The sequence below is a fragment of the Pseudogymnoascus verrucosus genome (genome assembly GCF_001662655.1).
Source record: "Pseudogymnoascus verrucosus strain UAMH 10579 unplaced genomic scaffold scaffold_25, whole genome shotgun sequence".
Taxonomy (NCBI): Eukaryota; Fungi; Ascomycota; class Leotiomycetes; order Thelebolales; family Thelebolaceae; genus Pseudogymnoascus; species Pseudogymnoascus verrucosus.
In genome coordinates, this window is record NW_017263676.1 from 160,795 (window position 1) to 187,079 (window position 26,285).

The window sequence follows — 26,285 nt, forward strand, 5'->3', positions numbered from 1 at the left end:
TTAACCTTGAACCTATTTTCATTCTCGGTGCTAAATTCCTTTACAATACGTTGGGTTTATATTTTATATGTATTTATTTTATTGCATCATTGAAATACCAAGAAATTACAAGTATCATTTGAAACGTTCCGTATAACCACCACGTTACACTCTACCTATCCCTAGTAGACCGTGTACACCCAACCTCGAACATACAACCCTATGCCCCCCAAAAGAAAGCCCTGCATTCCTGCTGCTCTTTAGGAGCGAAAAGTCTAAATATCGCCGCCGCCCATACTTTTGGCCAGCGGCTCCCTGTACAGCTAGAAGCGTCCAAATATAATAATTGACCCCTTTTAATCAGCAGCTAGAGACCAGCCAAAGGCTATCCGTACCACTAGAGTCGTTTTTGTAGTCATACACGCCAATGATAACGGCAGCATCCTCAAGCACATATCGGAGAACCGCAATGGCCAAAGCGAGTCGCATCATCTGGAAAAACAGCTTAGTATCCGTCTCCTCCAACAGATCCATTGTGTCCGCCTTGCATGCCGGTGCTGTACAAGCCTCCAAAGCCGCTCGGGTCATGTTCCCCAGATTCTGCTTGCTGGCCTCCAAGGATATTGTTTGACCCCTCGGTGCTGTTGAAGGTTCCTCCTGCTGCGTTCACGCCGGCTGATGACCCAACTGCGGCAGCTGACCCGAAGCCTTGGCTGCTTGGGCGATTTTGCTGGCTCTCCCCTCTAGCCGATTGTGTCTACATTGAAGGATTAGATAGGCCCTATGATATAAACTATAGATTGATGACTGATAAAAGGAACAGGATTATTAGTGTGGACCTACTTCGCGGTATTTTGCCAAATAGATCTTCAAGGCCTCAGCGTAATTCTCGAAGCCCAATGAGGTCATGGCAAAAAGGATATCCTCTCCGTTAACAGTTTTCCTCTTTTCTTGGTGGCATTTCTCAGAAGCTATATTTAATTGTCAGCATGGCAGACTCTGATCAAATACATTTAAGACCTACCTTCGCTTGTGATGAAGCTAATGAACTCGCTGACGCATTCTTGCATGCATTCTTTGGCTTCCTTTGCAATCTTTGCGTTTTCCGGTAGTGCCGTCTTCATGATTCGAGCAACTGGTGCAAAGTTACGAATGTCAGCGTCAGATCCACCATCATTTCTTTTAGACCTGGAAGAGCGGCGCTCCTGTTCAACTGGTGAAGAAGAGTCTTGGGACATTGCTGGGAACCTCGTCGCGGTAGCACATCTGAAGCTCAAGACTTTGCGCCTCTAGCTTGACGAGTGGCCAAATGGGGCCACATGCGCAAATACTGAAATATGACAAATGGAAGCGATGCCAGTAGGGGCGAGCTTCAACGTGCACGTATAGACACAATTGCTCCGCGCGAACAAATCAAATTGGAGAAGAGGGTGACTAACCATTTGCTATTGGCAGCCATCGGTCCTGCTCTTTCACTTCGAACTCGTAGCCCAGTCCAGAGGCGTGTGGGTCTTGAGAATCCATAGGTCCTTCTCCGTTGCCAGGCGATTGTACTCCTTGTTCAACATCCGGTTCTTTTGGAGGGGATGCCGACATGATGTATATGGATACCTGCAGGCTTCGGCTTCTGGCTTCCTTCGATTTCCTTGGTTGCCACGTTGGCTCTGAAGTGTTTGCTTACACGTTGGAAGCAGGGCTTGCGCGACTCCTGCACGAAATAGTGGGCTGTGTTGATCGGCCGCGAGAGAAGAGCCGTGTATACCCTGTCGTGCACGCTGACTGAGGTCGGCGTGGGAGGTGCGGAGCGGGCGAAGTCGCGGTTTAGCTCGCACAGCGTTCAATTCCTATATGCGCGTATCCTGTGTGCAGGAGGAAATGTTACACCGTTGTTTAGAGAGTGGGCTAGAAGCTACTAGACTCAGGCTTGGATGGCGTTGGGATTGGAGGGCTGGGTGCAGTGGTCCTACTGCAAGGTCGCGTCAGCGTTTTGGGCACGAAGCGGTAAAAATAACAAAGGGCAGGGCAGCGGGCAGGCAGCCAGAATAGGGCTTTCCGTATACTACTCACCTGGGCTAAAGCATATAACGCGGCCTGGGTTTGCTTATTTTGATATTCAATCGTAGCGCGTGCAGTTCGGGTCGGCGCAATTCTGGCGCAATGTAGGCTTCGATATTGCGTGCAGCGTAATACGGCGGAAGTGGAACGTGGGGTGGCGCGTTAGACTCGGACAAGAGCGAAGTATGTAGGTCAGATGCCAGTGACCTTTTAGAGCCAGGGAGAATCGGATGAATTGTAAAGCTTCGTTGGACGCCGGGAGGAGAGGTGCAGCACGGGTTTGATGACAATGGGGGGTTGGCGAGTGTGGAGGTAGCAAGCATGTTCCACTAAGGTAAGGTAGGGACGTAGTGTACGATGGATCTCTCGGGAATTGACGTCTACGCGTGGGGAATTGGGGTCCAAGCTTTGGCGTGAGTATAGAGATGTATGCGCTGTGCAATGTTCACACATATTCATTCCAGCTACATATATTATATCCCTCCATTGCCATATTCCATGTTTACCACGCTTTTCGCGTCAGGTAGCTGCTATGGTACATACCCATACCGAGTCCAAACAATGACGGTTATGCACTCACAAACACCACAATACATTGTTCACGAGCCTCGATCTCCCAAAACATAAACAAGAGATCTCAACGATCCAATAAGAGCGTGATGACGGCAGCTCGTCTTTTCGAGAGGTAAGGTACGCAGCCAATAACGCCAGTGATCTGCCTATAGATGTACTTAGTACATGTTTTCCTAGCTGCTAAATGGCGAGAAATGGCCTGTACCTGGACTTGTCCTGGAGGCTGGAGATACTCTATGTGCGTGAGTGACGGTGAGGAAGGTACATCTGGAATCTAACATGCACCAAGCCGTCATCTCCGAGATTGTAAGGGGGAAGCGGTTGCAAGCCTATCCTGACTACTGGCTGGCAGTCGCCGACATCCATGAGATTGGCTACCAGTTCTCTCGCCTCCTTCTTCGGGGCAATCCTGTCATCATCGAATCAACTTGCAAGAGCGGTGAAAGGACTGAAGGCTAACGCACGGTGTGAGAAACAATCGATGCGAGGCTGTGACATATTTCCTGTGGCTTAGGAGTGAGGCTAATGCATGGTGAAAATATGACGATTGCGAAAACAACTAATTTTTGCTTTTGGAGCCCATGGCAGCCTTGTGATATGGTAGCAATGCATGGTCGGGGCTGTGGTTGGGTAGCGAGACGCTCCAGCCGCTTCAAGGCTGCACTGTGCCAACGCATCAATGCTGTTGGCTAGCCTTATTCTTGACGGGGAGGGCGACGGTCTCTGCCGGCTTGTTTGAAGAATTTGATATGACGGAGGAAATGTGTGGAATTCCGAAAAGTAGGTTCGCTTCACAGATTTGAAATCCGGCAGAAGTTAGTTTTATTTTGGCCCTCACAAGCCTCCCAACACGGTGAAGGGCATTCAGACTGAGCATTCGTCGTAGCTCGTAATGGTGCATGATATTTTTCTATGAACTCGGTCCTTAGTAGTATTGACTCCTGACGCCGTCGCTATGCCCCCACAATGGCCGTTCTCAACTGGTCACTGCCTTCGCTCGAAGCTCCGCCACCCTTCAATAGCCTTCGTCTCTACTGCTGGACAACCTGGATATTGTTCTTCTTCTACTCAAGGTATTAATATTGGGCTCTTCAACTTGGGCGTGGATATCAAAGGCGACATACCTTCCACTTCTCCATCTCCTCCTGTTGTCTTTTATACGACTTAACCAGATCCTCCAGCACCTTGCCTAGACCTTCGGAGTTGGTCTTCAGCGCTGGCACCACATCCTCAACAGTCCTCTCGATGAGAACGCCGTTGATCATGCGGAAACATTTTCGGTCGCCTGGAAGAGGGGTCAAAGTTTCGAGCACGAGCCTGGATATGTTAGCGGGGTACTCCAGAATCCGTCCAGCGTCTTTCTCAACGCGTAACTGTGTCGTGTGAAGCCTAATTGATAGGGGTATTCTCCGTAATCCCGATATAACAAATAAAGAGACCTACTTGTGCTCCTCAGCTTCCTGTTCCACATCCCCAATCTTCTGTGCGATCTGTTGGAGACCGTTTTTGTAGGCGGAGTATTGGTTCTGCAGCTCTAACATCCCCCAGCGTTAGCAATGTTTGTTCGGTAAACCTAAGCGTATATTCTGACCTTGCTGCTTTTTAGCAGTTATTTGTGATGCCATCTTTTGATGTTGATGTTGCTTTACTTGTTGACAGGAGGCCTCAGAAGCTCAAGTGCCCAGAGCGGAATTAGCCGCTTTCCCCAAACGACGCTCGGATTTCCGCCCTCAATTCCTCGAACCTCGACAACTCTACCATTGACTGTGGCCCAGAACATCGCGTGTCTCACCTCCCTCACTACCATAATATCTGCATTACAAAACAGTCAATATGCATCCTCATCTCCATACAGAGGACAACAGGGGTATGTCTTCCAACTTTCTCCGACACATACAGGGCACACGTTTCTAACGGACGATAGCCTGCGAAGATGTCATGAACATGCTCGACGAATGCCATTCTCGTGGATTTTTGTACAAGGCAGTTGGAATGTGCAATGGCGTTAAGAGGGACGTAACTGTTTGCCTGCGCGCTCAGCGTGTGGAGCGGACGGCGGCGAATCGAGAGAAGGCGAGGATAAAGCGAGAGCAGATCAAGGCCATATGGGCGAAGATTGACGAGGAGTCATAAGAACTACGGACAGGTTATTGGAATTGGGAGGATGAAGGGAGGGCGAGAAGGGAGACTATGATACGAATATATTGGGCGGAGTTTGGAAGTCTCATTAGGCGTTAAAGGAAACGTCCAAGCAGCGATGGGATTTGCCAGACTATTGGGATGCAAAGAGTGGCCTTGACTCAGCGTGTGAGGCACTGTACAGTACGAATGAATAACAACTCCTTCAATTGACTACACATGTTTCAACCTAGGTGCTTCTCTGGCTACAACCTATTCTTATACGCAGTGCCATACGTAAACAGCCCGTACAGAGCAAGGAGACTCAACCCAATTGGAAGTCCCTTCTGGGTCTTGATAGCGCGAGGAATGGATGAGCCAGCAAGCACTAAAGAGGCAAGGAGAGCCAGCTCGAGCCCATATTGCTGGTTTGTGGCAATGCGGTAGCCGCCCAGGGCGTACTATGAACAGTCAATTTAATCTCATGTAGCACGGAGTCATTCATACCAGAGCACCGACAGCAGTGCCAGCGATAACGGATGGCAACGATCCTGTGCGAATGTATCCGGTGATGCCGCCTCCAGCTGTGAGAGCCGCGAGCACATAAGCGGGGACTTCGTTGACCTAGCATGGGTTAGTCAAGAGTATGCAGTTCACATAGTTTTCCCTACCATTTTTGCTGCGTATATATTTAGATACTATGTTTCTGAACAATCGAAAAAGAACTGGCTTCAGATTTTTAGCTTAATTGTTCGTCGTGGAGTTGATTTATCCCACGTGCCAAGCCGGTGACACCATCCCTGGTAGATAAACGCGGCTGTCGCTTCGAAGGTCCCGATGGCGCGGCTACGATTGAGCTTCGTGTCCCCAAGGTACTCTACAGCCTCCCAGACCACAATTCCAATCCACGTCCATTGAACCATCCCAACGTCCACAACTTCGCCCTTCTGCTCTGACGATGGCCGCAAAACGCAACGCCCGTGACGTTACTCCCTCCCCTCCCATCAACAAATCCGGCACATCCACACCAACCACGCCAGCGCCCGCCGTCAAAAGTGCCACGTCGAAATCGAAAGATGCGAACCTAAGTGCACAGGAGGTTGCTGTGGCAATGTGGGATAACTACGTGAAGGCGACACCCCAGCGTACGAAGCTGATTGATGTCTTCATGGCATTCTTGGTGGTGGTAGGCGTTCTACAATTTGTGTATTGCGTTATCGTTGGGAACTATGTGAGTGCCGTTCAGTCCGTACGGATCAAGGTAAATTTTACTGATATTCTTGTAGCCATTCAATGCGTTTCTCTCGGGATTTTCAGCTACTGTCGGACAGTTCGTTTTAACTGGTATGTGAACCTACATTTCGGGCATAGGTTGTTGAATACATCTAACGTAGTCGATAGCTTCGTTAAGGATACAGACAAATGCAGAGAACAAGGCAGAGTTTGAGTCTATTTCACCAGAGAGGTAATAAATCACCCCGTGGCCAACTATAATTGTGATGAGACATGCCGCTGACTTCAGTACAGAGCATTCGCCGACTACGTTTTTGGTAGCCTTATCCTGCATTTCTTCTGTGTCAACTTCATCAACTAGCATAACGATACCACATAGCACACGTGTACGACACATGTATGATTAGCAAAAATTCAAAAGGGCGTTCAGAGATTGTTACAATGAAACTATCACACGTTACTATTGTCTGTTCTGGTGGTATTATGCTCCAATCCAATTTATCCCCCTTCAATGCTGCCTACCCGTCATAACGTACGATATCCCCGGGATTTGCAATCTCATATATATACTCCGTCTTAACCCAAAACCGGTAAATCGAGATGCTATCGAATGCGGGCCGTTGTGGTTGGATATATTATGGTTCTAATAGGGGTCTTTGCCTGGATGGTGGAGGAGTGGAATGCATGTTTGATAGGTAATGTAGCTGCTGTTAGGGATAATAATTTTGTGACATTTTATTTGTATATTTTTTATTTTGGCGTCTTGAATTTATATATTTTTATTTTTTACAATACACATTTTATACTAAATTCGTATATCATACTGGCAATTAAAGTAATGGGTAGTATATAGCAAGTACAAAATTCAAACCTCGTAAAGTCATTGCCCCTTCCATTATCATTCATATCGTCTCAAAGCGTGGTCCATCTTTACATACCGCCTTTATTACTGAGGTCTAGCGGACCGCTATTCCATTGAAAGTCGTCAAATGAAATCGGCGGCAGCCCCTCCATCATCACCCCGAAGAACGCATCGTCACTGAAATACTGACCCAGTTGCCCCTCCGCAATCGTCATCCCTACGGTCTGCTCGAAACCGTCACCCGCAGATGGATCGTACTCCACGGGTTCATTTGCGCCCAGTGCAGGATCGATATTATAACCCATATTGTTGTATCCCTGAGCAGCGTGAGCCCCATTTGAGTCGGGGTAGTTTAGTGGCTGACTTGCTTGTTGTGCCCAGAGGCGTTGAGACATGGGTGGATATTGTGTGCGTGTATCGAGACGAGGTGTTTGTGCCGCACTGCTTCCAGTAGCCACTTCGCTGAGAAGCTGAAGCGGCGTGTTGGCCGGGCTAAATGTTTTCTGCTGTTGGTGCTCGGGGGTTTGATGATGATGTTTGGGAATGTTCGTTTTGCCTTGACCACCGGCCTCGGTCGGCATGTTGTTTGCCTTGCCGTTTGTTTGGCGGTGAAACCAAGTCTTGAGCATGATTAGTACCATCAGAAATTTTGACCCCGGGCGTGACTTGTTATCAGCAGCGGTGGCCTTAAACCTTTCGAGCAGGCCATCAAGGTACTGTTCAACTTTCATGTTGTTTTTGTCAATCACTTTGCCAAGCTCAGAGCCGGGAGTTGCAGCGGCGAAATGCATCTTGATTAACACAACAACTGCGTATGCAATGCGAACGAAGTGCATAACAGGTAGTGCTCTTATAGTATCAACATCAAGGGACATAAAAGCCTCGAAAACTCCATCAATTGAGGTTAGGCAAGTTGATAAAGCGGCAATATGAGTTGGCGTAAGGGGTCGCGATGCTTGCTGGTCAGGGTTGTCGGGGCCTCGCAGCTTTTCCTCTGTAAACGGAGCATTAAATGACTCAACATTATGATCGACATGCATGGCAACCTCATGCATGTACAGATTTACAAGATGCTCCGTCATCTTCAACAGGGCTATTACACATGTCAGTATATACACGGAAGATATCAAGCATCGTGGAAGGGGAAGGCATTCGTACGGTTTTGTATGTCGTTGGGTATGTGGCTGCTCCAGTGCTCCAAGTCTCTCTCAAATCCCTTCAAAGCATACTGAACTTTGGGATCGGTAATGCTAACTGACGCAAATGAATCGTCCATTGAGAACTGGGTTCCCACCTCCTCTGCAATATGTTGGCTCCTGACCCATTGACACAGAACTTTGTCTGATGGCGCTGCGTCAGGAGAGGTTTCAAGAACTTCAACGCATTCGCCCATATATGATGTCCATCGGATAAGATTCGAGCGACGTAGCCCCATGGCAGCATTGCAACATAAGAAATAGCAGCTAACCCACGTCCGCCTCGCTTCGATAGAAGAGGCATCCGGAAATGCGGTTCGGCGCCATAAATGATCTTTCCACAGCCCAGCCATAGACTTTGGTGCCTGACTTGAGCTGTTTTTCTTGCTTATATTGATTTCAATGGCCATAACTGCCGCAAGATGGATGAGCTGATAGAATTTCAGTTCTTCAAAATGTTCTGGCGGCCAGTACCATATTGTGCTAACAAGTAAGGCCTGGACCAATTCGAGAGTCTTCTCTCCATGGCAGATAATCTTATCTGCGTATATCTGCATCACTTCCTTGGTAAACACCTTTTGAACTTCTGGGTGATCAGTTGAAGCACCCGCACTCAGTATTGCCAAGAATAGAGTGGGCTTTGATTTGCGGATATCAGCTGCAGTTGTGCCTGGCGGAAATACGACTGCGGGCATGTGCGGAGACATGTCATTTACATATCTATTGAACAATGCCGTTGCCGACTCTGCAGTAATGACACCCCTATCGATAACATCGGCATACTCATTGGATGCATTTGGCCGCGTAGAAAGTGGTGAATTAGTTCCTTCGTCACGCCCTGAGATATAGCTATTCATGCGATGTGGAAACTGGCTTGCGCTTTGAGTGTCGACTGCTGAACTCTGCCCGCTCGAGTCTCGAGCATCCTGATATTTCCTTTTCTGGCCCGCAACGACAATCTGCGGTCTGGCGGTGGAGCCAGAATCCGCCCTATCTATGGATGGTCTGTGTATTTGTACGGGTTCCGCTCTATCGACATCTGGCATTCTGGGATACTGGCGATCCGGTACTGCCCAGTCGTTTGGTTTTGAGTTTTGAGGCTGTTCACAAAAAATTAGCTACAGTATGGAAGAGGAGGCTGGGTCTTGTACTTCAGGGCGCATCCCAAACTGAGGCCCATATCCGCCATTCGTAACTTGCTCATATGGATTTGAAGGGCGGCGCTCGAGTGACTCTGGAGTATCGGTAACACTGTGCGGGATGGTATCGGATCTTGTGGCATGGAGCACCGCTGTTAAGGCATCTATTTTCTTCTCCAACTCTGCCACGCGACTGTCAGTCTTCTTCTGGCGTTTCCTACTCGGCTGAGTGACCACGCAGTTCCGGCGTGCCTTTGTACATCTTCGGCATGGTCCCTCTTGGTTGTTAGGGTCAAATTCGCATTTAACTTTCAAGCCTCGACAGGCCTCGCAGGCCCGCGGCCTCTTCAGGTCGTTTGTGCCTTCTTCCGGCGTACCTCCTGCCTGCGCCATGTATTGGTTTGGATCGGAGGCTCCATCGTCGTTGTTGTTAACACCGAAATCACGCAATTGCGGGGTATCTGGTGAGTAATTGGGTTGTTGGGAAGCATCGTATCCAGCAGGGTGATAAAGTGGTGGAAGAGTTGTTGAAGACGTAAGATCGGCTTGGTTCACAATGTTAGCGAGCGGTTCGGAGGATGCAGTTGGATTCTGGGGATACGAACTTTCCACCTTCTGACCGATGTCAGCGAGGCGGGGATCGATCTGAGGTATATGGTCCATATCTGTGATGCCGGACTGTCGGCGTGTATGTTCGCCGTTCATGTCCGTTAAGGCGCTTTTAGGTTGTGCCCACGGCGCTAGCCGCATTCCGATGGCACAATGTACGAGGAGTGCGGGCACGTGACCGTGTCATACTTGAATCCTTGGAAACTCTCAACTTGTCGTCGTCGGGGTGGTATTCAGTATTTACGAATAAATCGGGCATGGTTGATCCGTAAGTCCTGTCTAATAGGGACCCGAACTGCAAGTATAGAGCTCAATAAACTCAAGCACATTTGGAGAGGTACTACGGTGCTAATTGAAGGAAGTGTCACACATATCACGGTGTCTCACGAATTACATCGGGCATTTAAATGAAGTTTCAAAATGCTATACAGTAGCTAATATTTGGAAAAGCTCAGCCGGAGCTCACTGGGGGTATAATTGCGACTTCATCGCCTGCTTTGATTGTGACGTCTTCCTCCCCGGTCCCACTCTTCGGTACATCCACGTATTCTAGATTGATGGTGACGAGACAGCTGTCCAATATCTTAGACTTGATGCCTGGATACTTGGCTTCCACAAGATCGAAGAGCTTCGACAGGGAGACTGGAGCCTCAAATTCATCCGAGTCCTTGCCTGTAAACGAACTCGCCGAGGCGAAGTAAAGCAGGTTGAAGCTGCTACCAGCGGTCTTGCTAGACATATTTAACTCGAGATCAAGTAATCTGAAGATACAGTAGTTAGCATAAGCTCTAATGAATAGTATCATGGATTTTGAATTGGGTTTGTTCTTGTCAGAGATCTTGGTGTAGTAATCGTCTGGTAGCCAAAAGGCTAGCATCATGTAATACATGCTATATTTCTTCCTCATACAAGTAAAGTAAGGATGTGGTTTATAGAAGCGGCTTACCTGTTAGCTGGACCCCTGCTTGAGCTGTTGACTTGCACTGGAACTAACAGCTCATTGTTGTTGTGGGAAAGAGAGAAGAAGAGTTCGCCTGTCAAGCGGAAAAAGTTCGGAGGATAGCAACTTGCATTTTAGCTCTGCACGTGATTGCGTGTCATGGAGCGCGAAATGCCATTTCTTGCTATCCGAAAAAGTTGAGCCCATGGAACACTCCGCCCGTGCTACCTCTCGATACTGAAGCTGTACGCGTCCTTTCTTTGCGCCCGTCTCCAATGGGCCACAACAATGCTGTATAGTTATTAGAATGGACGTTTCTCGCAATGTAGCCAAGACCGTGGCCTCGCGGTCTGCGAACTGGACCACCAGAATAATTGGGACTACTGCGACATCTTCCTCTACTTTTTCTCATTCAGCACCACTTTTTAATAATAGGGGGATTATCACTCTACCCAGCAATGTTCGACATGGCAGACATAGTTTAATATCTTCGAATACTGGCTACACGTTCATAAACAAGACGTTTTGTAGCAGGGGGCTGCAGACCATTTCAAGCCCCAAAGCCACATCTCAGAGCACCCAAGTAAGCCACTGTGAGATATTGATCGTCTTTGACTACCGACTAAGACATTATAGTTGGCACAGGAAGGAGGAAACCTTGAAGCTTCAGCTGTCAGCGTAGACAATGCGTTGCCATTCCCGAAAGTCCCGCAACCTCCGAAACTACCAATCCGTGAGCGACTTCGCCGCTGGGAAGCCGAAAACATTTCTGAAGTCCCTGTCTTGAACGTGTCCTTTGACCAGGATCATGCCAAACATGGGGAAGTTACCAACCTATACACTCGGCCGGTCGAAGGGGATCAGATCCGGGAGGTTGATGATGGACAGCAGCTTGAAGATCCACCTCTGCCTTTGTTCGAGGGAGGTGATTTGGTGGGATTTGGGAGTGAGCGATCGTTCTTGCTACGAGGAGACCTTGTAGAGCTACGGTTCGTAATAGACTTTGCCTACTGACGCGCCGAATGATGCTAATTACAATCATACAGAACAAGTGATGGCCTTCGAATTGAACTCGCAATCTTCGTCCGAGAATTGGGGATACAATCCCAGTTTTATACCATGTCAGGACGATGGGTTCACAAAGTATCTCGAAATGCTAGATTTTTTGTGCCAAACTTCGTCTCTCCTGAGGAAGTTGACCCTCTCATAGCCTACCTCCCTGATGCGGATGTCCCAGAGGCTATACAAGACAGATTACAGAGCTTTGAAAATGCTCTTCCCAGGTCGATCGGAGCCCCGCTGCTACAGAAGATGGCCGACTTTGGGCATGAAGCCGATGCTGTTTATCGCGAGAATTTGGACACCCTTGATAATGCTTATAACATTGTGGCATTACCACAGCAGGTACGCCATGTGAGCTTGCCGAGACTTACCAAGGAAATTTTAAAGCTTCCACGAAATACGAACACCGAAAGTATTGCACCAGCAACGCTATATGCAGTATACCGCACTATCATGAACGAAGGCATGGGATTTTCTGTGCAAACGGCCGGAAATACGCGTTCGTGGGGCCTCTTTGAAATTGTACCAAGAAGGATAATCGACAGCATCAAAATGGTCACTAGAATCATAAGGAGCTGGCAAGTGCACACGGTCACTTCAGCTCGCGACGGTGAATCAGAAATTCGCCCCCTAGGCCAATTCATGGCTGAATTCGAATCATTTCTCGAAACAGCTCGCCGTGCCATCGACGTCAGCCGAAAAAGCCGTGCTTCGACTATGAGCGGCCAGGTTGGCCCTGCTGGCGCGGTTGTTGACCCGGGCGGCCCTGTTAAGTTTATCGAGCAACATTTCGACACGTCTGACCTGAAGTACATTCGGTTCATGAAGTGTTGGGTTGCCTGGGATACATTCTCTCATAGCTCTCCTATGAATGGCATCGGCTCGGCTATATTACGGGCCACAGGGCGATACGACGTACAGTCTTTGAATCGGTCAACGGGATGGCAGTTTTTGCAAGAGATTGGCATCATCGCGCCGTGGGAAACGAAGGCATCCTTTGAATTGCGACTGCCAGGGTATGGGTACTATAAACATGCAATGACCGAGAAACAAAGCGGCAAAGAACCGGAAGATGGACTGGCAGGAATGAGAAAGGACTGGAAAGAACAAACGGTTTACTGTATTGACGATACAGGGGCTCATGAAATCGACGATGGCGTTTCAATTGAAGCTTCTGAAACTGAAGGACAGCACTGGGTCCACATACATGTGGCTGACCCAGGATCCGTGTTCGGTCTTGACAGCTACCCAGCGCGAAGAGCAAAGGAAGCCATACAAACGGTTTACATGCCTGATCGAGTTATCCCAATGTTGCCGGATAGCATTGTCCAGGAGAAGCTCAGTCTGGCTCCGAATAGGCCAACGCTGACCTTCAGCGCAAAAATGAACGAGAAAGGAGTGATGATCGACCACAAGATTACTGCGGGCACGATTCGAAAAGTTGTCTACCTCACACCGGCTACGCTTGCAGAACTACTTGGGAACAAGGTTACTGACCCAAAGGAGGTCCTAGCAGTGGGTGACAGCGAGACTATAACAAGCTTCAATGACGGCGTCATGCACCGTGACATGGCCTCGTTGGACAGCCTCTCTGCCTCAGACAAAGCGAACCTAAAGCTGCTTGCCTCACTCGGTGACGCACGGCGCAAGTACTCATTACTCCGTGGCGGCATTGACCTAAACAACGCCCGCGCCTCTGTTATTGTCAAGATCGACAAAGACATTGATGTAGACTGCTACAACTCCCCACGCAACTCAACCCACGTCCACAGTGACCCTTTCATCTCAATATCAATCCCACCCGCCAGCGACGATGGCCCATCTATCTACGGACCGGTAACTAACTTGATGACACTCGGGGGTGAAATCGCCGCTGCCTGGTGCTCGGCACGCAACATCCCCATCATCTATCGAGTCACACAGGCTCACCCTGACAAACCCGACCCAGGCGCCTTTTTCAGGGCAAACGTTCTTCCATACGTCTTGCGCGGCGAAAGCGTGCCCAAGAATGTACAGTCAGCGTACGTTATGGCCCAAGGTCCCGTGCTACCCAGCAGCGTGCCTGGGCCACACGTCGCGCTCGGCGTGGAGATGTACACGAAGTGCACGAGTCCGCTGCGGCGGTACTCGGATCTCCTCGCGCACTGGCAGATTCAGGCTGCTCTATTGGAGGAAGCAAAAATAGGGGAGAGCTTGGTTGGGAGCTCACGTGAGGACTACCTCCCCTTTAACAAAGTTAAGGTTGATGGCCTGATTCCGAAGATGGAGGGGAGGGAAAAGGCACTTGGAGCAGCGAGGCGCGGGGCAGAACGCTCATGGGCACTACAGGCTGTGTTGAGAGGGTGGAAGTTTGGGCAGAGCAAGGGGTGGAGGGATGAATGGGAGTTTCGAGTATTGGGCATGATGGGTGGGATGGTGAACGGATTTGTTGACGGTTTAGGATTGATGGCTATGATGGATATGCCGGCAGGCATGGAACCCGACGACATAGGTGAAGGTGATGTGTTCACTGCGCGGATTAAAAAAGTGTCTCCGTACGAGAAGTCGTTGTTGATGGAGCCAGTAACGCGAGTCAGCACAGCGGGGTCTGTGGAACAAGGCGAGTAGGAAAGTAAATCATGGGGGACACGGGAAGGAATCTTCAATCAATAAATTCATCAAGGGACAAATCACCCACATACTTACTATCTGTCAATAGAGCATACATATCATCCGATGTGTCAACTTCGTTGGGGAGCTTCCACTGGATGATGCATGCTATCTATCTATGACGATACCGGAGACATGTGAGAGACCCGGTCCTTGGAACGGGTTTGTTTACGTGTCGATTGTTACCGTTAGGAACACCGATAAATCCTATTTTGTACCGGCGCACAGTAGTTTGCAGATCCCCAGCCCGGAGATCACCTCATGACACGGCACACCATCAGGTCCCCGGGGCGCGGGGAGAGGCTCGCATCCCATCATCGAGCGCCCGCATGAACAAGCCGCATAGGAAGCAGGCCTACGCATTGCCGGTGCTGGAACGGCTGCTGCACGACGGTGAAACATTCTCGAAGTCCGGCACCTGGGGTCGGCGGCAAGTGGAGCAGCGTACGGATCCAGCAAGAGGGCCCTCGGAGATGGGCGGCCGAATCAAGCTAGCAGGCGCCGAAGTTGTGGGGTTTAGCGCGCCTGAGAGTGGTGGCTGGGTGGGACTGGGCTTTCGGGGGACGGGCTGGGGTGTGTGGTGGTCGAAGGTGGCGGGAGGCCTGAGGCCCGAGCCCGTGGCGGCGAACAGCCACACGAAAAAGATACAACGAGAAAAGCACCGTGTCCCCGCTCGTGTGGAAAACAATAACTCATTTCGAAGCAGAGCACAGGCTCGGGGGCGACCAGATGGAGCGGAATGAAAGAGCATTGTGGCGAATATATTCATGAAATCCAATTTCTATGTGTGGTAAAATTAGCTCTGGGAGGGCCCGTCCGAGAGAGTAATATGGGCATATCCACACGGCGGCGGGCCGCTCATGATGCGATCGATACAGCACATACCTTACGCTTCCGCTGCCATCTCTGACTCGAGATGAGGATGTGCAGCGTGTCCGTGCTATCATCTCGTGAGAGGATTGGCGAAATCCAACATCACACAGTGATGGAGGCCAGGTCTCCACTTTCTCGCGCAAGAGGCAAAAAAAAAAAGCTCATTAAAACCCAGAAACGCTGTAAATTCAGGGTTTACCCAGAACCCAAAATCAAGAGGCTAGTAGAACCCATGGTTTTGGGTCCTGGAGGAGGATTCATGGTGAAGTACTGTACGTACATTTTGCCTGCCCGAGAGGCCTGTCGCGCCAGCAGCTTTCGCAAGATTAAAGCCATTTGGGGTGCAGATCCATCGACAATACGGCATAAGTCGACCATTTGAGATTGTTGAGGCGTTGTTGCGTTGCATTAGGAAGAGCCTAAGTGTCGAGGAAATTTGGCCCGGAGTCCGCGGGCAGGGTCTAGGAGATTTGGGCCTGTAGGGTCACGACATTGCTTCCGGCCGCTCCACTGATGTGAAATGTTTACGATGAGAAGTGAGACGCGGTGAAGGGTTTCGGGGCACGTCCGTCAAAGCATCCGCCACCGTGTTTATTTCCGAAAAGATGGCGTGCAAGCTCTGTTGGAATGTAAGACTGCATTTTTTTTTCTCAGCATGCAGCCGTGCGATAAAAAAAAAAGAAAGGGCCTCGCGCTTTGTGATACCAGAGATACCACAGATACCAGAGATACGAGAAGGAGAGACAAGGTCGCACAAATGATGCTTATTATACTATCTCTGAGATTCTGTGATCCCTTCCACTGTCACTTTGCCGAGTATCGTGTACCCACTTCCCCATGGACCATAAAACACGGTTTGGGATTTCACAGTTCACAACAGGAAAGTTGCTGCAGGTACCATGCAGCTACGGAAGATCAGGTCGGTCAGCGAGGCGGCCCATTCACAGAGGCGGTAACACCGCCGTACCAACTAACGGCGAGCTACAGCTCTGGAATACACAGACTGGCGCTGTGCGAGTACTACGCTGGTCGTAGCCTCGACTCCAGACCCTCCAGACCGCCTCCAAAGGGACATGGTGCCATTCCCCAACTGACGGACTCGCAATAGTTTTGGCAGCGACCTACAGGAACTACTTTAGTATTGTGCACTAAGGCCATCGGCGATACGACTGATAGTGGTGGATCCGTATCCTGGCCACCAAGTGCCCCGGTTTGGAAGTTATACTGTGGAGTCAAATTTCGCGCGTGCATAAATTACGAAAGTGGTTGGTGGCCTCTGCGGGCTGCACGCACACCCACCAACATCATAATTATCGCCGAGGTGGCCCGTGGGCAATATATTCGTTAAAGCAGCAACGATGGATGTGACAATCATTTGGGGGACACGAAACAATTGGATGAATGATGATCATGACGGCATATAACACGCTGGTAAGAATATTTTGGGTGCCTCGATAATGTTTCATGAGATTTGGGGTTGACTGGATGGCAGGAACCGGTTGCATTGATTCACGGACCCGTCGAGTGTATCGGACACACCCACTTTATCCTATCGTGAGACGATAAGTAAAAGTGAATCGTGCGGACGTTAGGAAAAAGCAAGAAACCCCATATTATGAGGGTTCAACTACCGAATAAGATTGTGTATCTGTCAACGTGGAGGCTGTGACGAAAGCGATGATCGAAGTCCTGTGATGATAGGGACCAAACGGACCGACGATCGGAGACCCGTACTAGTTGGGTGGAGTGGGAAAAGCACCACAATAATGGGGATACCCTGAGAAGGAAAGTTGGCGAGTTGGCTCGCCCTATCCCATGGTTCTGAGGTGACATCGACCGATTGGAAAGTGAAGATCTGTCACAAAAATGTCGCGATGAGCGCGGCACATGAAACCCTAACGTTGAAGCTGGGGGGGGAAGGGAAGGGAACGGGTGTGCCTGGGTTCGGAGGCTTGACTGTTTCGGACCAGTTACGTGGAGAGAGCCGCTGGTGTCTCCGTGGTTGGTGCTGCCACCTTGACGGATCAACCAGTCAGGCCGCTCATCACACGAGCCCGCGTCTTGGCTCCATCAGCAATGTGGGAAAACAGCGCAAGAGTGTCCTCTTTCAGTCCGCGCGCGCGCCCTCGTGTCGTCAAAGCGGACGAAATGGCTCAAAAGCGACAGCCACTACTTTTCGGGGGGGCGAGCCAGTTGCGCCCGTAGTTTGAAGCCATTACAGGAAAAGGAAAGGAAATATCGCCATCGCGCAGCAACAGTGTGCCGTTTTTCTTACTTTTTTTAGTTTTTAGTTTGCGGGATGAGAGATCTGACGGGATTGCCGTGTGTGTTTCGTATACATGAGCTGTCGTGTGCATTGATTGATAGTGCAGCACACCAACGCAGGCACTTCGCCCACAGACCCGGGGGCGATGATGCATAAGTCCGCAGTTGAGTGTGAGAGAGTGCACGAGTAGGACTCGCCGCTTTGTGCACCGCCATCGAAGTCAAGCTGGGTGGTGGATAGTGGGAGGAAGCAGCTGGAGCAAGTCGAGAGGTACACGGGCTGCAGTGGATGTATGCACTGCGCTAGAGGTACCACCCACCGTACATCGTACAGCTTGGTACATTCGTTCAGTCCGGTGCGCAGCGTTGACTGTGACCTGAGACACACACCAATCCCACTCCAGAGAGGGTGAATAGACGTGTGATTGGATGGACGGAGAGTCCCAAAGTCTCGCTGCTCTCACACCCCTTCGATCCACTATGGACACTTCCCGTACCCATAATGTCCCGGGAAGAGGGGAACACCCCTGTTAAGGAAGGAGGTTGATTGGATGGGTTGTTCTGAATTTAGAAAGCAGGCACGACTGTCACAACCACCACGACCACCACCGAGGGCCACGCACATACACAAACGACCAACCCACGGCCTGGACGACCACACAAAATTGTCCAAACGGTGTATCTGTCTGTGTCTGTGTCTGTGTGGGTGGTGTGTGCGTGTATGCGTATGCCTGTCTGTGCCTATGTGCATCTGTGTGTCTCTGTGTCTCTGTCTCTGCATATTCCTCCTGCACTTTCTTTTCTACCCTCTCCCTTGTCACCCACCATCTCATATTTTGTCCAAGTTTTTGTCCAAGTTGTCCACGCACAGGATAAAATACTCGTCTTGTGCAGGAAGCACAAATGCAATCTGGATTTCTGGATACTACTACTACTGCTACTACTAACTACTAGATTAGTACCAGATACTACGCACGGAGGAAGAGGCACAGTCCAGTCTAGTCTTGTGCTGTAGTCTGTTCTGTAGTCTGTTCTGTACTCCCTCCCACCGCCACACACACCCGTACCTGCACCCTTACCCACATTACATCTCGTATCCACTCTATCACCGTCCATACCCATAACCCATAACCCATAACCCCATTAACCCATACCCATCATCCCATACACATCCTACCCATACACATACCCATACACATACCCATACACACACCTATTCCTACCCATACATTCATCCCAGCCATAACCCATACAACAACCCATACACCATCCCATACACCATCCCATACACCATCCCATACACCATACACTATTCATACGGACCAACAATACCCACTCATCCTCATGCATCATGCACCTTGTCTATCCCCATCAACTTCAACCCCAAAGTCCCTTTCCGCCATCATCTACCCATATCCACTCCATCACCCATACTTTCCCCACCCACCATCACCGTGTCCACTCCGTTCACTTGTCCACCGACAGACCAAACTGCACATCCTACACCCCCCGGTCTCAAGCCACACCACATACCCAGCACAAACTGTCTGTTCTCATTCTATTCATCCTCCCACCCCGTCGTCCCAAAACTCCAATCCCAATCACATCCACTAACTTGACCACTTCCTTGACCCGCCCTAACGTTCGTTTGTCTTAGTTCTTCTGCATTCCCTCAGGTCCCTCTTGTATCCATCCCACCCACACACCACCCACATCCACCCACACCCACACCCACACCTACCATCATCCATCCTCCCCCCCCCCCAGTCAATCCTGTCCCTCCTCCCTCTACATCTTTCTGAACACACGAACACCCTTCGTTCTTATCCTTCTTATACCGAGACACTGGTTCTTCTTTTGTAAAATCAATTCTTTTTTGGAATTCTTTCGAATTGTGCTTATCCTATATAGCCCTTTCGGTCCCTTTCCTGTACCCTCTTTTGGTCCCTCATTCCGTTATCTCTCGACAACTTCTCATACATCCCGACTCACCCACTTCGACACTTTCATCTTACCTACGACTTGTTTTCTTTCATCGACTGAGAGAGCGCATCATCGTCGGCCTCGAGTGTTGCAAAGTACATGTATAATCACGCCCTTCACCACTACTACTATTAGACAGTCTCTGCCTCGTGCAAGCTGTTGTCCAGTCACTCCCTTTCAGTTCAGTTCAGTTTGCAATTAGAGTCTCTCGGCCCTTCCGTGCCTTGAAACCGCCTCACGCTCTACGATATCTACGAGACTTACTATTCTCGACCTAATATAATCTAACGACCAACCATACAAAAAATACAACATTGACGATAATAAAACAAACTTCTCCGGTATGTCGATTCCTCGCTGCTCGCTGGAATGCGGGCGCCATGATGAATTCAAGAGACTGACAAACACGTAGCTACAAAACACCATGGATTCCACATATGTTCACCCCCCACCAGTGATGGGACAATCACCGTTCTTCTACTACAACCCGGACCCAAAGCCAGATAACAGACAGCACGGCCACTTCTCGCCTCACCCAAACATCCAGGTGCAGACTTACCAGCATGTGCTGCCTTCGACCCCGACGTACTCGAGGCCGACATCTTCCTGCTCACAGCCGCCGATGCCCATGCAGGTGTTCAATGCGGCCATGCAAGCCTCAATGACCCCAATGGCCTCCCCAAGGCCCATGTACCAGAAGCCCGCCATCTTGATCCAGGATCACAACTCGAGGCTCTATGACTCTGAGAGTGTGGATGCCGATGCCTACTACTTCCCATCGACCCCTCCTCTTTCATCGCCAGGAAGCAGCGTCGATAGCCCTTCAAGCTACGACATCCTGCCAACTCCGTTGGAGCACACTTCCTTCTTCGGAATTGAGAATTTCGAGGGTGTGAAGGAGGGTTGCCAAGGTGAGGTTCAATCCGAGAACCTCGCTGGCCTCGACTGGGCCCGTTGTGGATCACCGCCAATGACTCCAGGTACGTAATTATTTATTTTTGGTGTGAAGTTGTAGATGCGATTTCGCGTGGTGCCGAGTAGCGATACTGACAGTTCGGCTCGCAGTGTTTATTCACCCACCTTCGCTTATGACCAACGCTAGCGAGCTCCTTTCTGCGACAGCCTGCCCCTCGCTTTCACCTTCTCCCTCCCCCTATCCAAGATCTGCAATTTCAGAACAACAAGACTTCGACTTCTGCGACCCACGAAACCTCACCGTTGGTGCCAACGATTCACCAAACCCAACTCTTTCCGTTGCCTTCCCAACTCTTCCAACGCTCTGCACTGGTGACGAGGAGGAGCACAAGCTTATGCTAGGGGGTGAAATCGCCCACAAGGCTGCCGAGAACAACTTTTTCGATTACACAGCGCACGCTCACCACGGTCTGCCAATTTTTGAGGAGCTGTCCGATCTTGACTCTGAGGACGAGTTTGTCAACGGTCTCGTCAACTTTCCTGCGACCGACAACGTTCACTTCGTTGGCAACAAGAGACAACGCACCGAATCTACCCTCTCCGCAGACGATAGCTTCTTATGCGACAACGACTTTGAGGATTTCGACGAGTCTGAGCAATTTGCAGTTGCCTGCCTGCCCAGCCCACCCTCGTCCGCCAGCGAGGAGTGCGACGCTCTTCCCGAGAAGCACAACAACAAGGCAGAAGACACCGACGACGATAGCACCGAGTTTGACGCTATGGTCCGAAGCCGCAAGTTCACTGTACCAATGGACGGTGCCGAAGGAGCACCAGCTCAAGAGGCCAGCGAGGGTCAACAGCAAAACTCGACCGCAGCAAGCCAGAGTGGTTCCGAGAATGCGGGCAACAACGCCACTGGCCCAGGCTCTGATGCAGGCACTGGAGCTACCCAGCAGGCACCCGTCAACAGACGCGGCCGCAAGCAATCTCTGACCGAAGACCCTTCCAAGACCTTCGTCTGCGAGCTCTGCAACCGCCGTTTCCGCCGCCAAGAACACCTCAAGCGTCACTACAGATCTCTGCACACACAAGACAAGCCATTCGAGTGCCATGAGTGCGGCAAGAAGTTCTCCCGCAGCGACAACCTCTCTCAACACGCTCGCACGCACGGCAGCGGCGCCATTCTCATGGGCGTCCTTGAGGATGGCGAACTCCCAAGTGATCACAAGTACGGGGAGTCAGACAGCGAACCAGAGATCCGCAACTACGGCAAGGTCCTGTACCAGGTCGCAGCCGCAGCTCCTGGCAGCGACGGCGAGCCTTCCAGCTCGGATTCCGACAGCCAGTCGAGGAAGAAGAGGAAGCGCTCCGAGTAAATAAAAACTCAAAATTTCGGCGGGACAGGGTGTGCATTTACAAACGCGAGCTACGAATCATGACTACTATCGATTCTTCATAATGGGTCGTCTTTTCCATCTTTGGGAATGTGCGATCGATAGGGCTTTTTCCAGTCTCCGGACTACGACGGTGCAGGTGGTGGGAGGTGAACAGTGCGCAGTTCCGAACCAAAAAGTCGTTTATACCTTTTTCTATTTTTCTTCTTCTTCATTGTATTATCTGGGCTTATTAGCTCCACACCTTTTTAGTTCTCTGCCGCGATCTTTGTTTGTTTGTTCTTTGCCTTTTTGTTTTCCCGATACCTTTTCTGACGATTAGCGTGATGATGGTTGTTTTTAACGGGATTTGGATTTGATTTTTTTCAAAAGGCGCGAGAAGAGGAGAGAAAGAAAATAATCCAGTTGTCTACAAAGTTAGCTTTGGTAGTTCTGGCGGCGGCGGGTGGATTGTAAATGGTCTAGGGATATGGCCCTCAGACACGGAACAATTTGTTTTTCGGGAGAAAACTTCTTCTTCAATCCCTTCATTCGCTTTTTATAGTTTTCCTTTTTATTACTTCCTACAGTCGTTTTAATCTCTGGAAGAGGGCGGGAAAGACTGGACGGGAACACTAGTTCCTGTTTTCCATACACGCCCCGTCCTCTTCCCACTTTGTGCGTTGATCGTTATTGCTTTTCAAGTTTCGGAATTCGTTTTTCGAGGAGGATGGGGATGGTTATGGTGGTGGTTGTAGTAAGAGTCATGTGCTGGTCACTAGATAAATAGCCTTAAGTTAATTACCGATGTGTATACATTTTACATTTAAAACCCTTCTATGTGGCTTGATACTTGAGTGAACCCCGATTTTGTCCCCTCAACTTGCTGTTGATGATGGACGCGGCCCGCTCCGGCACCACCCATCAGCTTATCGCCCACAACCCCTCCAAAAATCTCTCCCTCTCTCCCTCATACACAAAAACCATCACCCGCAGCCACAATGGCACCCCCACCAAAACCCCTAAATGTCATAGCCCTCATCTCCGGCGGCAAAGACAGCATCTACAGCCTCCTCCACGTCCTCTCCCTCGGCCACCGCGTCTTGGCGTTGGGGAACTTGTATCCCCAAGCCGCACCGCACGTGACGTCAACTCCCTCCACCACCAGCAGCACCAGTACAACCACCTCCTCCACCACAGGTAGCAATAGCGCCCCCGCCGCCGCCGATGATGATGCGCCAGACCCAGATTCGCATATGTACCAGACGGCCGGGCATGCGCTGATTCCTGCTATTGCAAGGGCGCTGGGCTTACCCCTTTTCCGGGCTCCGATTGTGGGAGGTGCGGTAGTGGGGGGGAGTACGTACGCGCCTTTGTCTGGGGGGGAAGGGGGAGGAGATGAGACGGAGAGTCTGCTCCCGTTGCTGCGGGCGATTAAGAAGGCGCATCCTACTGCTGATGCGGTGAGTGCTGGCGCGATATTGAGTACATACCAGCGCACGCGAATCGAGAGTGTGGCGGCGCGGATGGGGTTGGTGCCGTTAGCGTTTTTGTGGCAGTATCCGTGTTTATTTAAGGAGGATGGGGAGGCGGGGTTGTTGGCGCATATGGAGGAGGTGGGTATGGAAGCGCGGATTGTGAAGGTTGCGAGTGGGGGGCTGGGGGAGGGGGAGTTGTGGGTTGATGTTGTGAGTCGGACTGGGAGGGAGAGGGTGGGGAGGAAGGTGGGGAGGTTTGGGGGCGTGGGAGGGGTGATTGGGGAGGGGGGGGAGTATGAGACTGTTGTTGTTAAGGGGGGGAGGGAGTGGTGGAGTGGGAGGGTTGGGGAGGGAGAAAGGAGGGTGGTTAGTGGGGAGGGGGGGACGGCGTGGGTGGAGTTTGAGAAGGGGGGGGTTGTGGTTGAGGAGGGGGACGGGGGTGGGGAGGGGGGGAAGGTGGAGGTTAGGAAGCCGGCGTTGTTGGAGAAGTCGTTTGAGGAGACTTTGAAAGCTGTGTTGGCTGCCATGGAGCCAGCAGCATCCAAAGACCTAAGAGTTGGTATCGACGACACAACCACCACAGCCCTCTCAGCAAGCGCAACCTGGAAAACAACAGCCCACCCCAACAGCAACACCTGGACCATCGTCCCCTCATGCACATCCTCCCCGCCCACAGCAGCAGAAGCCATGGCCTCAATCAGCACCCAACTCTCCGCCCTCCTCAGCACCCACAACCTCACCATCAAAGACGTCGTCTCCACCACCCTCCTCCTAACCTCAATGTCCACATTCGCCTCCACAAACACCGTCTACGCCTCCCTCTTCTCCGCTCCCAACCCCCCCTCCCGCGCCTGCGTCTCCGTCGGCTCCCTCCTCCCAGACTCCGCACCGGTAGTGATGCACATCTCCCTCTCCTCCGCGCCCGCGCGGCGCGCTCTACACGTTCAATCAAGGTCGTACTGGGCGCCTGCGAATATTGGGCCGTATTCGCAGGCGCAGTGCGCACCGCTTTTGCCGGGGAAGGGGGGGGAGGGCGTGTATATTGCGGGACAGATTCCGCTTGTGCCGGCGACTATGGAGGTTGTTGATGCGGCGGATCATGAGCTTGTGAAGGGGAAGGAGGGGGGTGAGGTGGGGTTGCAGGTTGTGTTGGCGTTGCAGCATTTGTGGAGGGTGGGGTTGGCGATGGATGTTAGTTTCTTTGCGAGCGGGACGGCGGTGATGGCGAGGTGTGGACTAGAGGTTGCGAGGAGGAGGGCGAGGTTGGCGGGTGTGGCTTGGGACCAGAGGCATAGGCGGGTGGTAGAAGGAGAGGAAGATGGGGAGGAAGAGGATGTGGATTTGTGGGAACTGACGAATAGACGCGGGGAGGAGATGATGGGGAGTGAGAGGCAGGAGAAGGCGCTGCCGGAGTGGGAGAACGTAGAGGGGGAGGAGACGGGGTTGGGAGTTAGTCCATTCTGGGCTGCGGAGGTGGAAGAGTTGCCGAGGGGCGTGGATGTCGAGTGGCTTTCTGGAGCTGGGATTGTGGGGAAGAACGTGAAGGTGAGGTCAGTGGCTTCGGGAGGTGGGAGTGGGGTGCATGAGTGTGTGGTTGGGGGTGAGGTGGTGATTACGACGATGTTTGTGGGGTATGAGGAGGCTAGGGGTAAGGGGTTGGTGAGAGTATTACTGGGAGGGGTGTCAGGGAAGGAGGAGTTGGGGGGTGCGGAGATGGTGTATTTTGATGCTGGGATTGAGGAACTGTGGGGGGAGGTGGGGGGGAATGTGGTCCCGTGCCGCAGTCTTTGGGATAAGGACGGCACGAGGTTAGGAGCGGTGGTGGTGTTTAAGTCGGAGGTGTTATAAGTGGAAGGTGCATTGGTCGTGGCTGCCATATGTGAGTCCCAGCTTCTATAAGTTGGAAATCTCATCAGTGGTGGGTGTCATGGGACGTGGCTGCCATATGCCTAGGTCGCAGCTTCCATAAGCTGGAAAAATTATAAGTGGCAGGTGCCATAGGCCGTAACTGCCATATGACAGGAGTAGTAAGCTGCCGTGGTCGCGGCTTCCTTAATGCAGAGATGTCAAAAGTGGCAGGAGCCATAAGTCGTTCCTGCCGTGTGTCACAAGTCGTTCTTTCCATATGTTGCAAGTCGTGCTTGTCATATACTACAAATCTAAGCTCCCTGAGTCGTGGTTACCATAAACGGCTGCCTCAGTCGTAGTTGGCATAAACAGCCTCCTCAAGTCGTGCTTGCCTAGAGCAACTGCTACGAGCCGTACCTGCCATATTCCTCAGGCCGTACCTGCCCCAAGTTGTGCCTGCCCAGTTAGTTGGATGAACCCCACGCTGCAAGTCTACAAATCTACAAGTCTACACACACTGGAGTATCTCGTCGTAGGTACCTCACCATCACCATCACCGTCACCATCATCCTCTCCTCGCCCCCCACGCCCCGTAGATCCGACCACACATGACGCAGCACTCCTACCCATTCCCCCCTCTCCTATACCAAGCTGTAGCATTGTATATAAGTACACTCCTCCCAACCTCTTCCCATCCACAAGGCTCCCACCCATCGCGTCCCTCTCCCCAACACACAGCCAATCACCACCCCAAGGCTAAACCTCTGTCCCAAACAACCGCCCAACCCCGCACCTGTGCACCATTCACAGCGCCCACAGCGTCCCTCCCACCCTTCCAGAAGCACCAGAAACAACGCACAGCCTCGCAGCCTCGCCAGGCACGGTAGTAGCGAAATAAAGTTTCGTATCAGGATATCTCCGCGGCTGCATGAGCCGGTTAGACGTGCCGGGATTCGTGCTTACTGAGCCGCTTAGATGACGTTATTTCCTTTGCGATTTTGGTGATTAGATAGCCAGATGGTATTGATTAACAATGTAATGATTCTAGCCCTTTGCCACCATAAACAACGTGCTCATTGCCGCTTACTAACCCAGATACGAATACGCAGTTGATAGAGATAGAGTACCGTACCCA

At 51.1% G+C, this 26,285-nt stretch overlaps 11 protein-coding genes across 11 annotated transcripts; 6 read left to right on the forward strand and 5 right to left on the reverse strand.

The window, feature by feature from the left end:
• Nucleotides 1-484: 484 nt before the first annotated feature.
• Nucleotides 485-1,575, reverse strand: VE01_06865 (uncharacterized protein; the record flags this gene model as incomplete). The annotated part of the gene is made up of 4 exons (XM_018276304.1): nt 485-736; nt 823-950; nt 1,004-1,114; nt 1,419-1,575. The coding sequence occupies 4 exons, from the start codon at nt 1,573-1,575 to the stop codon at nt 485-487; spliced, it is 648 nt and encodes a 215-aa protein (XP_018129898.1).
• Nucleotides 1,576-2,473: 898 nt separating this feature from the next.
• VE01_06866 (uncharacterized protein) lies at nt 2,474-4,265 on the reverse strand. Its single transcript, XM_018276305.2, has 4 exons — nt 4,199-4,265; nt 4,051-4,141; nt 3,732-3,924; nt 2,474-3,671 (listed from the first exon to the last, which is right to left on the reverse strand). Exons 1-4 carry the CDS (start codon nt 4,230-4,232, stop codon nt 3,639-3,641), a joined length of 351 nt encoding a protein of 116 aa, XP_018129872.1. The 5' UTR covers nt 4,233-4,265; the 3' UTR covers nt 2,474-3,638.
• Nucleotides 4,266-4,351: 86 nt separating this feature from the next.
• On the forward strand, nt 4,352-5,194 carry VE01_06867 (uncharacterized protein). Its single transcript, XM_018276306.2, has 2 exons — nt 4,352-4,474; nt 4,532-5,194. The coding sequence occupies exons 1-2, from the start codon at nt 4,441-4,443 to the stop codon at nt 4,738-4,740; spliced, it is 243 nt and encodes an 80-aa protein (XP_018129900.1). The 5' UTR covers nt 4,352-4,440; the 3' UTR covers nt 4,741-5,194.
• VE01_06868 (uncharacterized protein) lies at nt 4,938-5,516 on the reverse strand. The gene is made up of 3 exons (XM_018276307.2): nt 5,397-5,516; nt 5,233-5,349; nt 4,938-5,186 (listed from the first exon to the last, which is right to left on the reverse strand). The coding sequence occupies exons 1-3, from the start codon at nt 5,397-5,399 to the stop codon at nt 4,992-4,994; spliced, it is 315 nt and encodes a 104-aa protein (XP_018129871.1). The 5' UTR covers nt 5,400-5,516; the 3' UTR covers nt 4,938-4,991.
• Nucleotides 5,517-5,518: 2 nt separating this feature from the next.
• Nucleotides 5,519-6,719, forward strand: OST2 (oligosaccharyltransferase complex subunit epsilon). Its single transcript, XM_018276308.2, has 4 exons — nt 5,519-5,956; nt 6,012-6,069; nt 6,127-6,190; nt 6,253-6,719. The coding sequence occupies exons 1-4, from the start codon at nt 5,684-5,686 to the stop codon at nt 6,317-6,319; spliced, it is 462 nt and encodes a 153-aa protein (XP_018129897.1). The 5' UTR covers nt 5,519-5,683; the 3' UTR covers nt 6,320-6,719.
• A 27-nt stretch (nt 6,720-6,746) lies between these two features.
• Nucleotides 6,747-9,834, reverse strand: VE01_06870 (uncharacterized protein). Its single transcript, XM_059463838.1, has 4 exons — nt 9,761-9,834; nt 9,168-9,700; nt 7,979-9,116; nt 6,747-7,913 (listed from the first exon to the last, which is right to left on the reverse strand). The coding sequence occupies exons 1-4, from the start codon at nt 9,816-9,818 to the stop codon at nt 6,889-6,891; spliced, it is 2,754 nt and encodes a 917-aa protein (XP_059319652.1). The 5' UTR covers nt 9,819-9,834; the 3' UTR covers nt 6,747-6,888.
• A 327-nt stretch (nt 9,835-10,161) lies between these two features.
• On the reverse strand, nt 10,162-10,791 carry VE01_10789 (uncharacterized protein). The gene has a single exon (XM_059464240.1). The coding sequence runs from the start codon at nt 10,669-10,671 to the stop codon at nt 10,216-10,218; it is 456 nt and encodes a 151-aa protein (XP_059320223.1). The 5' UTR covers nt 10,672-10,791; the 3' UTR covers nt 10,162-10,215.
• A 115-nt stretch (nt 10,792-10,906) lies between these two features.
• On the forward strand, nt 10,907-14,432 carry VE01_06871 (uncharacterized protein). The gene is made up of 3 exons (XM_018276310.2): nt 10,907-11,287; nt 11,341-11,693; nt 11,751-14,432. Exons 1-3 carry the CDS (start codon nt 11,012-11,014, stop codon nt 14,371-14,373), a joined length of 3,252 nt encoding a protein of 1,083 aa, XP_018129841.1. The 5' UTR covers nt 10,907-11,011; the 3' UTR covers nt 14,374-14,432.
• On the forward strand, nt 14,433-15,158 carry VE01_06872 (uncharacterized protein; the record flags this gene model as incomplete). The annotated part of the gene is made up of 1 exon (XM_018276311.2): nt 14,433-15,158. Exon 1 carries the CDS (start codon nt 14,745-14,747, stop codon nt 15,156-15,158), a length of 414 nt encoding a protein of 137 aa, XP_018129838.1. The 5' UTR covers nt 14,433-14,744.
• Nucleotides 15,159-19,355: 4,197 nt separating this feature from the next.
• On the forward strand, nt 19,356-22,659 carry VE01_06873 (uncharacterized protein). Its single transcript, XM_018276312.2, has 3 exons — nt 19,356-19,877; nt 19,949-20,516; nt 20,602-22,659. Exons 2-3 carry the CDS (start codon nt 19,961-19,963, stop codon nt 21,825-21,827), a joined length of 1,782 nt encoding a protein of 593 aa, XP_018129839.1. The 5' UTR covers nt 19,356-19,877; nt 19,949-19,960; the 3' UTR covers nt 21,828-22,659.
• A 47-nt stretch (nt 22,660-22,706) lies between these two features.
• Nucleotides 22,707-25,409, forward strand: VE01_06874 (uncharacterized protein). Its single transcript, XM_018276313.2, has one exon. The coding sequence runs from the start codon at nt 22,826-22,828 to the stop codon at nt 25,148-25,150; it is 2,325 nt and encodes a 774-aa protein (XP_018129836.1). The 5' UTR covers nt 22,707-22,825; the 3' UTR covers nt 25,151-25,409.
• The last annotated feature ends 876 nt before the right edge of the window (nt 25,410-26,285 follow it).

Excerpts from the sequence above, each read along its gene's own strand:
- VE01_06866 (XM_018276305.2), bottom strand. The coding sequence starts at position 4,232 with ATGGCATCACAAATAACTGCTAAAAAGCAGCAAG. Across the intron at positions 4,142-4,198 it reads AACTGCTAAAAAGCAGCAAG|AGCTGCAGAACCAATACTCC; the intron begins GTCAGAATATAC and ends GGGGGATGTTAG. Across the intron at positions 3,925-4,050 it reads CAGGAAGCTGAGGAGCACAA|GCTCGTGCTCGAAACTTTGA; the intron begins GTAGGTCTCTTT and ends TAACATATCCAG.
- VE01_06867 (XM_018276306.2), top strand. The coding sequence starts at position 4,441 with ATGCATCCTCATCTCCATACAGAGGACAACAGGG. Across the intron at positions 4,475-4,531 it reads CCATACAGAGGACAACAGGG|CCTGCGAAGATGTCATGAAC; the intron begins GTATGTCTTCCA and ends AACGGACGATAG.
- VE01_06868 (XM_018276307.2), bottom strand. Across the intron at positions 5,187-5,232 it reads GCACTGCTGTCGGTGCTCTG|TACGCCCTGGGCGGCTACCG; the intron begins GTATGAATGACT and ends GACTGTTCATAG.
- OST2 (XM_018276308.2), top strand. The coding sequence starts at position 5,684 with ATGGCCGCAAAACGCAACGCCCGTGACGTTACTCCCTCCCCTCCCATC. Across the intron at positions 5,957-6,011 it reads GCGTTATCGTTGGGAACTAT|CCATTCAATGCGTTTCTCTC; the intron begins GTGAGTGCCGTT and ends ATATTCTTGTAG. Across the intron at positions 6,070-6,126 it reads CGGACAGTTCGTTTTAACTG|CTTCGTTAAGGATACAGACA; the intron begins GTATGTGAACCT and ends CGTAGTCGATAG.
- VE01_06870 (XM_059463838.1), bottom strand. The coding sequence starts at position 9,818 with ATGGACCATATACCTCAGATCGATCCCCGCCTCGCTGACATCGGTCAG. Across the intron at positions 9,117-9,167 it reads AGTTTGGGATGCGCCCTGAA|CCTCAAAACTCAAAACCAAA; the intron begins GTACAAGACCCA and ends TTTTGTGAACAG. Across the intron at positions 7,914-7,978 it reads ACCCAACGACATACAAAACC|CCCTGTTGAAGATGACGGAG; the intron begins GTACGAATGCCT and ends CATGTGTAATAG.
- VE01_10789 (XM_059464240.1), bottom strand. The coding sequence starts at position 10,671 with ATGAGGAAGAAATATAGCATGTATTACATGATGCTAGCCTTTTGGCTA.
- VE01_06871 (XM_018276310.2), top strand. The coding sequence starts at position 11,012 with ATGGACGTTTCTCGCAATGTAGCCAAGACCGTGGCCTCGCGGTCTGCG. Across the intron at positions 11,288-11,340 it reads CCACATCTCAGAGCACCCAA|TTGGCACAGGAAGGAGGAAA; the intron begins GTAAGCCACTGT and ends AAGACATTATAG. Across the intron at positions 11,694-11,750 it reads GGAGACCTTGTAGAGCTACG|AACAAGTGATGGCCTTCGAA; the intron begins GTTCGTAATAGA and ends ACAATCATACAG.
- VE01_06873 (XM_018276312.2), top strand. The coding sequence starts at position 19,961 with ATGGATTCCACATATGTTCACCCCCCACCAGTGATGGGACAATCACCG. Across the intron at positions 20,517-20,601 it reads ATCACCGCCAATGACTCCAG|TGTTTATTCACCCACCTTCG; the intron begins GTACGTAATTAT and ends TTCGGCTCGCAG.
- VE01_06874 (XM_018276313.2), top strand. The coding sequence starts at position 22,826 with ATGGCACCCCCACCAAAACCCCTAAATGTCATAGCCCTCATCTCCGGC.